Source organism: Serinus canaria, chromosome 1 (genome assembly GCF_022539315.1).
Source record: "Serinus canaria isolate serCan28SL12 chromosome 1, serCan2020, whole genome shotgun sequence".
Taxonomy (NCBI): domain Eukaryota; kingdom Metazoa; phylum Chordata; class Aves; order Passeriformes; family Fringillidae; genus Serinus; species Serinus canaria.
The window spans coordinates 75,611,032-75,625,798 of record NC_066313.1 but is presented as its reverse complement, the minus strand read 5'-3'; the positions used below and the strand labels follow the sequence as shown (position 1 = coordinate 75,625,798).

The following is a 14,767-nucleotide window of genomic DNA, read 5'->3' as shown; positions in this document are numbered from 1 at the left end:
AAGTCAAAAGAAAGTCTTTCCAAAAAAAGAAAGGATTTTGTTTGTTACAAATTACTTCTGCATTTATATAAAGATTTAATGATTCATGGCATGCCAAATACAGTGCTAATGAGCTTTGAGTTGTGCTTTTCATTTTTGTTAGAATTTTTTTCCTGCTAAAAACAATTACTAGAGGCCATTCAAATGCCACTGCATAAACCAGGAAACCTAGTAAAACTGCAGGTAAAATTGGTATTTTGTTTCAAGTGTGGCTCAAGAGTCCAATTCACTTGTTGGTGAGCTGCATATTTCAAATAGCACCTACAACTCCTTCAAAAGTGGAAGCCAGGTAAGATGCTTTTAAAAAACCCATTTATAACATTCATTAATGAAAAACAAAAATTAAAGAGTGGAAGCTTACCATTTAATTCCTGCCTTGCGAGGATGAACATCTTAGCCTTCCTGCTTTCTTCTCCACTTACCAATGAAAGGTAGATAAACAAGCAGAAATATAAGCTCTTAATGCTCAGCACCTCTTAGAGGACACTCGTGCCCATAGGAGCTTAAAAACCTTCCTGGGGAGTATTATTAATCTTGCTGCTAACAGCACAGAATTTTTAAAGCCTATTAAAACACCGTCTAGTCATAGACATGCAAGTCTTGCTTTTTAGTGACCTGGTTTCAAGAAACAAACAAAAAATCTGGAAATGATGCCAAATTAACTTTCATCATTCAGTTAAATGGATCACTGCCCACCTCAGCTACTAACTAGATATGAAACATTATCCTTCTACAACAAACCTTGTCAACTCCCATAGTTTGAGCTGGAAGGGTCCTTTAAAAGTCAGCTAGTCCAACCCCCTGCCATGGCTAGGGGCATCTACTACTAGATCAACTACTCTACATGTTGATGCTTCAGTCTAATGGAAACCCTGCTCTGACCTTGCTTCATCCTTGACCTTGCTCCTCCAACTCTGCCTTTGGGCCTAGGAGTATTTTCAGAAATCTGAAAATAATTCCAACTGCCTTCTTCCCAGGGTAGCACTCCTACCTAGCTGCAGCCAAGCTGCTGCCCATTTACACCACTGCAAGTCAAGCCACTATTAATCCCTTGGACTTCAGTCTTCCAAGTAACATGTGCATTACTCCAAAGGCTTTCAGATGACTTTTTAACTGAAAACATCCAGGATGTTCGGGGTTTTAACAAATCATCATAGCTATTGCCCAGCAGCTGATAAGGCTGAAGTTAATTACTGCTGCCAGGAAATAGAAATATAGCTGCGATGAACTGGTCTTGTTATGCTCATATTCAGCATTTCCTCTCCTTTCCTTGAAGAGCATTTCACCAACTTAACAAAAACTATAGAAACAAACACAAACCCCCGACCCAACAGGCTGGGCAGATGAAAGATATTCACACTAACTAACCCCGCTCTCCGGTTCACCCCCGCAAAAATCCCACTGACAATATCAAGAGTGGGGAATCAAACCCCTTTATTACCAAGTCCACAGCAGATAAAGCAGCAATTGTGCTTATACAGTAGTGGAAGTGTAGCTACAACATAGCGTGACAGCTTGTTAGTGTTGAAAATATATAAGCTCTTTGTAATTGTGCCTTTGGAATGCCATCTGTCTTGAATTAACGTCCACCTGGGATCATGTTTCGATGACCAATATGGACAGATTACTGGAACTTTAAAACCTCGCTTTCTTTGTAATTGACATTTAAACTGTTTGAAGTTTCTCATTAAGTCCTTTTTTACAAATTAGGTGCAGATGTATAAAGCTAAATGTACAGTACTAAGGGAAATTAGGTCACCTGAATGCTCAATAATAAAATGTATCAACTGCTTAAGTGCAACGAGTACATTAAAATTTAGAGATCAACTTTATGCCCCAAATTCTTCAAAGTTTCATCGTTCCCCTTTATTGCTGCAGAGCCCCTGATGCCAACATTTTTTAATTAAAAAGGCAGAGAAGAAGGCAGATTTGGCCATGCAGACAATGACAACTGGACAGCCCTGTCCCACAAAGAGCTAGAGAAGGCAGGGCAAGCAGCTACAGAGATGCCCATTTCACAGGGACAGGAAAATCATGTGATGCCAGGAGATTTAAAGGGCACAGGGAAACCTGAGAAGTAAATATAGATCTGACCAGAAAATAAGGGAAAATATATGAAGGAGATTTGTTCAACATCCTGGGGCTAAGTAACCATAAGCTGACCTCCAGACCCACTTGCAGTCAAAGTTCTGCAGACCTGCTGTGCTCCTCAGCCTTGTGGGGTGGAAGAGGGAAGTGCATAAAAGGGCGGTGGCTGGAGAAACACCTCCAAGCACAGCCCAGGTGACAAAATAAGGGCAAATTGAGTGTTTCCCCTTTCCAAACAAGGAGTTTCAGAACTCGGGGAGGTGTGAGAAAGGGGTCCAGGAAAAACCACTACCAGGAACTCATATGATGTGCAGAGGACAGGAGGAGATACACGGAGGTTCATCAGCAGAAATTCTACAAAGCTCATAGCATCAAGGGGCTTTCACCTGCCAGAATGGTTCTTAAGACAAAAGACCTCAAGTACAGCAGCCCAATCTCCCCAACAGGTATGAAAACTCCAGGGATCCTACTTCCCCAGCCTTTATGAGTAGCCAAGAAATACTGCCCAAGTGTGTGAAAGCTCAACAATGGAAGGCACCGAGCACCCACCAAGGGCACGCACCCCCTCCTTTCCCATGCAGGGCCCCCAGGCAGGGCTGGCACTGGACCTCAAGATGCCATCCCACAGCTGGCAGTGTTTAAACTCAGCGCAATCATGCACACAGGTTTGGTGGGAGGTCCATTAATCTTCTCTCATGGAGAAAGGTCTCCCACACCAAGTTAGGACACCATCTACATAAAATGCACAAATTCAAATCCTTTTGGCACCACAGCTAGTACGCTGGTTCTGGAAACAACACCAGGATACATACCCTGGCTCTCTGCTTGGAAGCATGGAGCTGTGATGGAAGAAGCAGTCTTCTCTGAAAGCTGCTAAACCAGACCAATACTGTCAATCAGATCTCTTTCTGTCTGCTTTGACTTCATCTGTGTGCTTAGACTACTCTTAAGCAGAGTGTCTTCAGTACCAATACTCATTACAATGATTTTAAAAAGCTTTTCTGCTCACATCCCCTTATAACCCTATTCTGGTAAGCTACTAAAACTCTTGGCAAAATAAGTGTAAACTTTTAACTGGGTACATTTCTACTGCTTCTGATAAACACCCAAGTGACTCTGCTGTGAAATTGTCCATGCTTCTGGTTGCAAGATGAACAGCAGGCCCCTACTGGTACCAGAACAGGAGATTCTGGTTTCCTCATCCACAGGCTCATATACATCTTCAGTTCAAGGAGGAATTCAGGAAAAAAAGACTTATTTTTAAAAGAAATAAAAATTGAACCATATGTAAACAAACCTCAACACCTGTGAGAGAATAAAACCTGACTGATATAAGACAGCAAGATAACAGTATTTTCCAGGAGAGGACAGCCCAATTCATTTGGAAAAGGAATAAGACAGAGGAGTAACTCATTTGCCATGCACATCAAACAAGAAAGGCTGCTAAGGAAGATGCATTTGTCCCTAGTTCTGTTTGCTCACACACTGTACAAATATTGGCTTTCATTTGGGTAATGAGTTTGCAAGGCCAGGTACAGGAGCACACAGGAGTGTCCAGAACAGCACAGGCTTTAGTGGACCAGTTGAGGTGCCAGTGGTGATTAGCTGGACACACTCAGCTTTGCACCCTGCTTCTCATTAGCATTAATTATCCGTCATCATACCTCTGCTGCTGCCAGGATGAAAACTGGCTCGGGCAGTTGTTTCACAGTCCTTCATGCCAACTGTGGAGCTGCCAGTGTGCACTACAGGGACCTTATATATGCCCTGTGTCTTCCTGCCAAGGGCAAAGGAGAGCAGAGACCTGGCTGAGCAGAAAGCTGGAGCAGAGTGAATAGGTAATGCCTCCTTTGCTGTAAGACCTCTCAATGTAACTTCAACCTGACAAAAATGTTTGAGTGAATTTGAAACACCAGAGCTAAGGCTCAGTTTTGTAACGTGCTTCACCTGGCCTAGCAGTGATGGCTGATGGAACGCCCCATCCTACACACATTCCCTGGGATGGAATGCCCTCACACACAGCCAGCAATGCTGGTTGCAAGGTAGACTGAGGCTCCATCAGGTCCACCCCCAGAGACAGGATTGCAGTGCCAGGGACTTGATTAGGGGTGCTCAGGGTGTCCCCAGTGGGTGTCCTCCCCAATGTGAGCTGCTATCACGTTCTCACCTCACTAGCAACACAACAATATTCGTTTGGGTGAACCAAAGTGACCTTGTAGAAAAGCAGACTCTGCAGACGGAGCTCAACAATTCTGCCAGATAAAGTGTTTTTATCACTAGAAAGTCACACTTTCAAATAATTTTCACCCCGAGGCCACAATCTCGAAAGACACACTTAAAAATGTGCAGAACATAAAATGAGTGATTTTTTTTGATTGAGGTTAAGGAAAGAAATCCCTCACAGACATAACACTTTATTGATATTCTTGGTCACAGCTCTGCACACGCTGAACAGGATCAGCTACTGGTAAGGACCACAATTCATGTCTTTTCATTTAAATCCTGCAACAAAGAATGAAACTATTTCACAACTAACAAAAGGGAACCCTTTAATTTGCTAGAACAATTTCAGCTCCCATTGCATTAGCACCCTCCAGTGTCCAAAACATGAAAAACAACATCTTCACTCATTTACCAAGCAGACACAGACTTGAAGCCTGAAACACAAGACACAGGAGTGGTGGACTCCTGGGAAGGAAGATGATGAGAATTGATGATGAGAAAAGAAACTCCCGATGCTAGAAATTTTAAATGACATAGGCAGAGTCTCTGAAGAAGATCTGACACGGGGTTAGTACTCGTCAGGCTCCTTTGTTCCTAGCAGGCATGCTGGTGTCTGCACCTTTGGCACAACAGGCTCTACGTGCCCACACTGCATATTCCATACTCTGCAGTGTTCCACTGAGATGTGGCTGCTGCCTTTGACTGATTTAGTACAGGCATGCGGGTATGGATCTGCCTGGAGTATGCCATGTAAATGAATACACGTAATAAACTGAGGCCAGCGTGCACTTGGCTCGCTGAGGGCAAACAGGTGACTGTGCTTACATGTGCAATGCTCTTCTCTTACAGCATAATCACCAAGCAATGAGAGAACAACAGCAAAACCAGCTGCACTTGCTACTAAAAAACAGCTGGATTAAGGGTTTTTTTAACTTTTTCCAATACAAAGATCTTTCACAGGCAGAGAGAGCCCAGTAGGCCCGGGAACATGGCAAATAAGAAAAACCAGCTCTGGGTACCTGCCTGATAATAGCACAAACTCTTGGTCCACCTTTTCCGGGCAGCACTGCTTCCCCCCAGCCTCACAGCGGCAGCAGCACGCACAGGAAGAAGGAGGGCAGCAGCTGGAAAGGCAGCCACACCACGTCTGCTGTAATTAGGGTCCCAATGCAACAGCATGGCAGAGAGCTCTGTGGGACACAAGAGCTAATTAAATCCAATCAACGTGTTCATTGATTGTTGACATTTGAAGTCATTGCTGTATTTTCTCTCCCAAGTGCACACAGCCCCATGGCTGCCTAGCTCAAAAGTGAGCAAGAACTCCTCATGCCTCATCCTGCTGTGGTCTCTGACTGCTTGGATGCCCAAAATTCTGTGGTCTCAACCTGCCCTTGGTGGCCTCTTGGGCTCCACAGCAGCACTGATGACCAGGAGCAGTCAAATCCCACCACGGGGAGGCCATCAGATCTTCTGGAAGTCATGCAAGGGTGTTGTGATGCCTGGCAGCCATGTCCCAAGCCATGGCAGCACCAGCCAAGGAAGCCCCTTCTGAGCCACAGCTGGAAGAGGGCAGCCTCACGATGGGCATGCAGGCAGCCTCCTCTCCCAGCCCTGAAAAGGTGCTGCACACACATGAATGTCATCACCCAACTGCCCTCACACTGCGTAGATTCCTCTACCCCCCACAGCATGAATATTCAAAATCCTTCATGACCCCAAATAGCAAGGCAGAGCATTTATGATTCTGCACTACTATGGAGGAAAGGGAGTGAAAAAAAGGGGGGGAAAAAAAGGCATGCATGTGCATGCATCCTCCCCAGAAATTGGCTGTAAAAGTGCACTGAAGGAGGTAGGCTGGAAAAATGACCCTGGGTGCTAGGCAGGACATTACTGTGGGCAGGAATGACTGACTTACTGGGCTCTTCAGTGTGCCTCTAGCACAGCACAAAGCACTCCAGCTGTCCTTGAGGCTCCCCAAGAACACCAGCATCAATATTGCATGTTCACAGTAACATCTATGTTACAGTTTTACAGACCGCATTGGCTTTTGTCACTCAGCTATAAAATATTTACAGAACCATGGTCTCAGCAGAGAATGCGAGAATTTAAAGCTTTAAATATTCATATTAAAATGAATTAACTCTGGATTACCTTCCTAATATCAATACTAAAAAAAAAAAGGGTGTTCTCTTTATAGCAGTACAGTTGAAAACCTGCCTTAAATGAGCACAGACCCATCAATCATTCCCTCTGGCAGAAGTCACTCCCTGTCACCGGGATCAGACAGGCACACACCTGCAGGCAGAAAGCTGGACATGAAACCTGCACACTTCTCCAGGAGGAAGGTGCAGCGGAGCCTTTGTCCTCGGTGGCGTTTGTCACTCGGAGCCTGATCCTGCAACACCGACCTGTACGGCGATCCTCTATTTAAAGCAGAGCTTTTCCCAGCATCCCGCCCGAACTCCGTGCTATTCCTGACAGCTATTCACCCACCTGTGGGAAAGCACCTGGTGATGTCAGACCCTTGACAAGTGCACATACGTTGCCTACACAACCTTCCCTCAGCCAGGCACTGCCGCCGCAGGAGCACGGGAACTCCGCACCCCCCGGGCTCCCAGGCGGCTCCCAGGATATCCCAAGAATAAGGGATGCTGAGGGGGCATCTGGCAGCCCTGCTTCTGCCCACATCACCACTTATGCCGGGCCATCGATGGAGCAGGCGGCACAGGATGCTCTTTGGACAACGGGAAAGCCACCCGTGCGGATCCGGCCCGCCTGGCCCCGCTCCCCCTGCGGGAAACGGGGCACGGGGGCCCTCAGGAGCCCGCTCGCTCCAAGGCCGGGCGCACGAATGGGAAAGACCCAAGGTCACCCTCCAGGCAGCAGCTGCACCAAAGCGGACAGCCGGGCAAGGGCAACGTTCCGGTAACGGGAGCAATCAGGAACAGTTTGGTGTCGGAAGGGACCTAAAACACCATCTCACTCCAATTCCCCGCCGCGGGCAGGGACACCGTCCCCTAGAGCAGAAAGCCGACTGCCATTTCCACGTTGCCCGTGCCCGAGGGCAGCCCGGACGCCGCACGCCCGGCCGGCCGCGGAACACCCGGGGGGACCGGGGGAGCCCCGGCCGGGCGCGGCTCCAGCGGGGAGGGGGAGGGGAGGGGGCGCGGAGGCGGCGCCGGGGGTCCCGCGCCCCGCCCCGCCCGCGCGCGCGCGGCCCGTCACTCACAGTCTCCGCCTCCCCGCGCGCAGCCCGGCCCGCCAGCACAGCCCCGCCGCCATCGCGCCGCCGCCACACGCCCCGCGCTTCCATTGGCTCTTCTGCGACACGCCCCGCGCTTCCATTGGCCGCGCTGGCGGCGCCCGCGGCACGCCCCCGCCGCGCGCTCGGCTGTGACGTCAGGGCGGGGCGCGCTCCCGGGCTAGCGCCGCTCTCCCGCTGCTCCAGCTCCTCCCGGCTCCGGAGCCCGCGGTGGCCGGGATGCTCCAGCTGCAGCTCCGCTCCCCCCAGTGCGCGGGTGACTGCCGTGAGTGGGAACGGTTCGTTCGTGCAGAGGATAAAGAGACAAGGCCGAAGATAACATAGGAAGTAGCAGTGGGCGGGGTGGGAAAGAAACAAACTAGAGAAGGATCGGGAAAAGGAAATAGGGATTCTGATTCTATTTTCCATCAGTCCAAACTTAGACTGAGTATATAATATAATTTTCTTTGCCATGATGCTCGAATGTGCCAGAGCCACAAAGCATAATCCCAGCAAGTCCTCCAATATTGTAGATATTTTAGCTTCCTTCCCAAAGGTCACACACTTGGATCATGTCACCTCTCTGTCCTGTTATCTTTCATTTCTGTCCTTCCACAACTGCTGAACATGTTGCCCTGGCCATGGGAGAGACATCCCCAAGACACTCAATTGCAGTGGCTTTCATAAAACCAGGAGATGGATAACGAAACACCCCAAGCCAGTGCCCCCATTCCTTGGAAAACCCAGGATCACATCCACATAGGTTCATCCCAAGTCTCCATGGAAGGGCTTTTTCTTTCCTAGGGTCACTGAGTTTTGCCATATGACTTTGTTCTTTTCCCGACACACAACTGGCTTTTCTTTGTCAGCAAGCTGTGTGGAAATTTTCCAGTGTGGCTTAGCATCACTTTACTGGGGAAGTGGTGTCAGCAAAGCATGAGCTTCCCCTCCTAGCAAAAATAAAATGTGCTGTTTTGCAGACCTGTGCTGAACCGTGAACGTGATCTGCGCTCAGTGTCCCTCCCCCATGTAATCTTGCGTGCAAGTCGTGGGTGATACCACCTGAATCTGACACACTGTGATAACAAACATTTCCTCATCACCAGCAGCATGACAGTGCTAACTCTTCTCAACACAGGTCCACTGAACTGCGTGTGGCAAAGACTGCTCCTTCTCCCTCCTGTTACTGTTTCCTCCTTTGCTCTCTCTTCCTTCCAACCTTACCTCCTTGGGGAACTTCCTCGTGCAGGATGATATTGCACAACATGGTGGAGGAGAACCTTGGACTTGTTTCCTTGGCCCCCTCTTATTTCTGTAGATTTCCTTTGTGGCACCTCTCTTATCTTTTCCTCTTCCAGTTCCAAGACTCCCAGGTGTACAAAGTGCTCTCCTTCCACACTTCACTGATGAGGATGGCCTGCAATGGGGAAAGAAAAAGAGATAGATGTGTGACACCTGATAGACCCTCTTGGCTGTTCTTTCTCTGTGGCTCCCTGTAGAGAGAGCAGAGCAGAGCAGCAGCCTGGAGAGGATGTGAGCAGGGGTAGAGCCGGAACAGGCAGAACCCCTGAAACATGCATTATGGAACCATAGAATATCCTGAGCTGGAAGGGACCCACAAGGATCATCAAAGTCCAACTCCTGGCCCTCCACAGGGCACCCCAAGAGTCACACCACGTGCCTGAGAGCACTGTCCAAACACTTCTTGAGCTCTGTCAGGCTGGTGCTGTGACCACTTCCCGGGGAGCCTGTTCCAGGGCCCAACCCTCTGGGGACAGAACCTTTTTCTGATACCCAACCAAAACCTCCCAGACACATCTTCCTGCCTTTTCATTGAGTCCTGTCACTGGTCACCAGAGACAAGAGAAGAATCTTCCTTGCAGGAACAGCATTTAGTGTGACATCAGGGGGAGGCAGGACACTGTGCTGACATGAGCAGCTTTCAGGCTTTGTCAGAAGTCCAAGTAACCTTTCTTCAGCATTAGCAGCTGAGCATGGGTTTTGCATCAACCAGTGCTGACAAACCTGGACTTTCCTGGCCTGTTGCATCCCTTTGACTTGTAAATGATCATGGGAACACAGGGCATTAATTAAATCTCATTAGCATCTTTTCCCTTCTGTATTCTGGGAAAAATACTACATCTGTCTCGTCCTTTTAAAATGGGAAGCCTTTTAAAGATGCTACATTTTCACTTAATTGGATTAAGGCAGTAGAACATTTTCCAGGATGCTCAGAAGGCGTTTATGAGCCTAACTCTCACTGGCATCCTCAAGAGTTAGGTGTGAGGTACATTTGAGGATGTGAATCCTATAGCAGCAGTATGCTTGGGGTTAAGACTCCTGGAGCCATGTGTACATGAAGAATACGTGCAGAAAAGGGTTGCTGAGCTAATTTGGGACTGCTCATCAAAATTAGGATACTTCTGTGGGTGCTTTTGGGTTCTGTGTCTCCTTGCAAAATCTCCTGTGCACAAATGTTGCAGCTCAACCTGAGATAACTGCACATAAATTAATCAGAGAGAGGGATCCTGCAATTTCTCAGATAAATAATAAATTATGAAGGTCGAATGACTCATGGACTGTGCTGGTGAAAATCATTTAGCAACTATAAAGGATTAGGAAAAATATTCTAAAAAAGGATAACTACCTACCAGTTTTTCTTCTCATATTTCAATAAAGCTTCACACCAAACACAGTGTACGTTTAATGTACAGTATTTTTTTAAATTGCTGGATTTCAAACACCTTGTTTGTAATCTTGGTCTAGTGTCTTTTGAGATGTTGAATGAATAAGGTTGCTACAAAAGAGCAAACCAAATCTTTTGGCAGAATATGTGGTGGTCCTTGTTCTACAAGCATTTTCTAATTCTATGATGATCTCTTAATGGTATGATAGTGACAAACCCAAGTATTTTTGAATGAGAAAGGGAAAAAGAAGCAGTGTACTACTGCAGTACTGTAGAACTATTAATAAACCATGCTGATAAAAAGAAATTTTTTATTGGCATCTTAGTGGAAAAAAGAGCCATGCTGCTGCCTGAAGCTATTGCATGTCAGTGTCCTCTTGACACTCATTTACTTTGATTTTCAAGAGAGAAATGAGCATCATAACAGCCAAGGCATGTTGTGCCTTCCTCTCTGTGTTTGTGTGAACATAAAAGGATGTCCTCCTCAGCTCGTTGTGCAACACTGGGAAACAAATAACTGTTGGCACCAATCTGGCTGAGGCTCCTGTGCCTCTTTCTGACAGGCACTGGTTTTTGCTGGCCAGCAGTGTTACAGTGTTCCTGTGGTGAGCATGCTGCTTTGGGCCTGACCTCCTCCCTGCCTGAGTGTCTGCTGCCCCCCAGCTTGGAGACCACAGATCACCCAGGGAGCTTTGTCCTGCCATGCCTCCTGTGCCACCAGACTCTCGGGACCCGGGACATTCCTCTGGCTGCCCTGGGTGAGTCAAGACCCTGGCAAGGGGCTTAGAGACCTTGGCACGGAGTCAAAGACACCTGTGCCTTTGATTTTAGTTCATGGAAAAAATGACCAGCTTTGTGTGAAGACTTACAAGCCACAGGAGTTTGAGTAGAATGATAGTTAATTTGTCACAGGGCGAAAAAGTAGAATTTTGGGATTTTAGAATGGGGGTTCAAGAAGCAAGATGGAGAAATCTGGGTGTGTCCTGTCCTTCTTCTCCTTCTTCTTGTCCTCCATCTTCTGCTGGAATGGTGACACTTTTTGATTGGTTTAGAGTAGAAACAGATTGTCTGACATAGGTGACAGGTATTGGAAAATTATTGTAAATAAAGTACACATAGTTCTTAGTGTAAAAAGTTAACACCACCCCAGGGCAGACACTGTGCCACAATCCGACCTGCTGGACAGATCTCTGCAGGTCAGAGAAAGAATGTAATAGACAAGGGAAAATAAACAACCTTGAAAAGCAGAACTGACAAATCTCTCTCACTTCTTCGGTCGCGGGGCTGGGAAAAAAGAGACTTTCTAACAGCTCAGGGGTCATCTCAACCACAAAAACCTGAGACCAGACAGCTCACAGCACTCCCTCATGACACACATCTCCTCCTGTAGGATGAGAAAGGAGGAATGTGCTTTCCAGCACCAAAAAGTTTTGAGAACCTTCCCCAAAACTGTGTTATCATACAACTAGAAATAAGCCAGCATTTTCGCGATGAAAAATTAATTGCCCAGTGTCTATTCATTGCACCGTTATGTTCAATGGAACTGCAGTGTGTGTCGTATCCCAGCAGTGCAGAGTGTTTTAATCCCCCATAAATCCATGTAGAGTACATCATCTGGGGCATATAGAGTGATGGAAGGTGGATTTTGGTGAAAATAGATTGAATAGCCCTGGTATGTTGAGACAGGATTGTTTTGTCAGGAAAAGCTTTCTCTGTGGTCTTGAAGGGCCCAAAGCAGCTTCCCTTTCTCAACTACCTCAGAAGCACCACCCAGGCAGCTGCTTCCTCCACTTGGGAAGGGCAGAGAGTCCCTGCTACCATCATCCTATTGAACCAGGGGAAATCCACAGCTTCATGCTCTTGGATCCTCTCCAGATCTCAGGAAAGGTAAATACCCCTGCTTACCTGAGATGTTCTGGAGGTTGCTTGTCCAAATCTGGTTCTCCACCTTTGAGATCAAACTCTTCCCTTCCGCAGTAAATTGGGGATGCTGGTAAGCATCGTCAACAGATAGGAAAAGAAGGCAGAAACACCTGGAAAAAACAAAGGGCCAGTAGCTGAGGTGAAGCTGCAGGGAGTATAAACTAGGAGAACAGGTCCAGCCATAAATGGAAGTAAATGCTTGATAAGAGAAATGAAGAATCCCTGCTTCCAGGCATCAGGAGGACATTACAGTGAATTCGTTGCCATACAATTCAGATGCTGTTATGTACTATGCAATTGTGGGAGGAGATTATTGAATAGTATCTCCATGGAACCACTGGCACTCAGAAAAGTCAAAGTATTTTCATGCTGCAAAGCAGAACACATCCTGTGTGCTCTGTACACTGGCTGGGAAAGATTAGAAGGTGGGGGAAACAGGGGAAACAACTGGAAAACAAGAGTTTGTAAGAGGCTTTGGAGAGATGTGTTTACCAGTTCTCCCGGTGGAAGCAGGTGATCTATTACAAAAAGAGGTGTGGTTTCTGCACTGGGTTTCATATGAGCTGGCAACAACAACTCCTACTCCAGCAGGAGTGTGTCCTTTCCCTGACTACAGGCAGAGCTTGGGGAAAATGACCTTAAACACATGGTGACATTTCCATGTGAAGTGGGTGGTGGGGACACTCCTCTCCTTTGCACTGGTGCTGGAGAACCTCTGCTCGGGCACTGTGGTTTGACTTAAAGCAAGGGGGCTGTAGTTCAGGAGCAGGAATATAACAGACACGGGGCTATCTGGAGCAAGTTAATTAAAAAAAGAGTGAAGTGCATCATGATGGGTTTCCTACATGAAATAGTGGCAAATTGTGAGAGGAAATGAGGATGCCAGGAGAAAATGATGATGCACATGCTGAGAAGAAGTGGCCAAAAAAGCAGACTGTCCTTCTTAACATTGTTATTTTGACAGATTTCAAAACTCCAAACATTCTGTGTATCCTATAGTTGATTATATAAAAATGCTTGTTGGTTATTATATGATCACTTTTATTTCAAAGTCCTGTCTCCCTATAGATTTGATAATGTTTTCACCTTTCTGGAGATTCATTAAACTCGCTTTCCTGCAGGATGCTTTGAAAGCCAGGAGATAATCTGCAGCCTTGTTGACACCATAATGCTATGATGGCTTGTGTGCCATTAAAATAGATCACAGAAATGTTCATCTATAGACCCTGAACTCAATACATTGTGTCAGTATACAGTATAGATCCCTTAATCCATATGCTATTATTAAAATAGTGGATTAAGGAGTTCTTTGGGATCACAGCATGCTGTATGTGAAACAAAACAGTTTAGCTGAGATTAGTACTTATTACTGAATGCAAAATTTGATTGAAGGATTCATAGGTGCTTATAATATCACTGTTTTTATTTTATCACTAAATTACTGACTTTTTGCCATCCAAGTTCTTGTTAAGACCTGAGAATTAATCACTGTATATGGAAACAATAAAAACTGAATAACTGACATGAATCTAATTAAAATATTTTAGTCTCATGCAAATATAAATTATGGTATTTTGATGTTTAAAATGCATTGTATGAGAACGTTCATGGAAAGGACATTCAGACTTCAAAAAAAACCAACTTGTAAATTAAAAAAAATAATTAAATGAGTCCACAAACTGTTATACAGACCAGTGTCAATCTAATCTAAGCCAAACTGAACTGGAAACCAAAAGTATTTTTTCCATACAATCTTTTTCTGTCAACAGTCTTGGCGAAATTGTCAGGAGGCAAAGTTTTATGCAACCATGTGGTGAAGTTGAACTGAGTAAGATAGTGGCAGTTTTACAGACTTGTCCTTAGTGCAGCAGAAGCTTGTCAACAAACCTTTTTGGTGACATCTCCTCGTGAGCGTGGGGGTGAGCAGATGATTTGAGGATTACCAGGGTGCTGGACAGGTCAGCCAGCATCTTAAAAATCTCTTCCATAAAGGATCAAATCTGCAACCAGAAGCTGTTTACTGGCTGAAGGGGGAGGGAAATGGGTGTGTCTAAAAGGCAGAGACCCTCGGGTTTGTTTGTTTATGTATGTGTACATGGAGTGATGTCTTTAAAACTCACTCTGTGTAAGGGAGAGCTGAACTCTGCTTGACACTCATTTTCAAGCAAACTCGGAGGCAAAACAGAATTTCAGTTGTAAGGTGCCAATATGTAAAGAAAAAATTTGTGCACAGAAATCATGCTATTTACCAGGTAAGTAGAACAGAGCCATTTTTTGGCACCAGATGGAACACCTTTATACTACATTTCAGTTATACTGCAAGTCATATTAAAATATTTTTTCTAATCACAGTTTTAGCTGTGATTTTGTTTGGTTTTACTTTTTAGTCCCATTGCTGCTAGTCCAGGTCCCTGTTGTACTTTGCAGAAGAGTCTCAATATTTCTGAATGTAGGTTCAGACACTCTCATATCTTGCAGATCAAACTCCTGTGAGCGTGCCTGCACTGGAGATTTCTGTTCCTCAGACTATCTGCCAGCTGATTGTCTCTGCTAGTTTTCAGGTCCAC

The 14,767-nt window shown here is 46.0% G+C and overlaps 1 protein-coding gene across 2 annotated transcripts in view; it reads right to left on the bottom strand.

Moving 5' to 3' along the window:
- CLYBL (citramalyl-CoA lyase) overlaps window positions 1-7,648 on the bottom strand; it is a 164,936-nt gene extending 157,288 nt beyond the window's left edge. For both annotated transcript variants that reach the window (XM_030234906.2, XM_030234907.2), the window contains exon 1: window positions 7,580-7,648. In XM_030234906.2, coding sequence (XP_030090766.1) covers window positions 7,580-7,632 — 53 coding nt within the window. In that variant the 5' untranslated portion in view covers window positions 7,633-7,648. The remainder of the gene's footprint in view (window positions 1-7,579) is intronic.
- Between the last annotated feature and the right edge of the window lie 7,119 nt (window positions 7,649-14,767).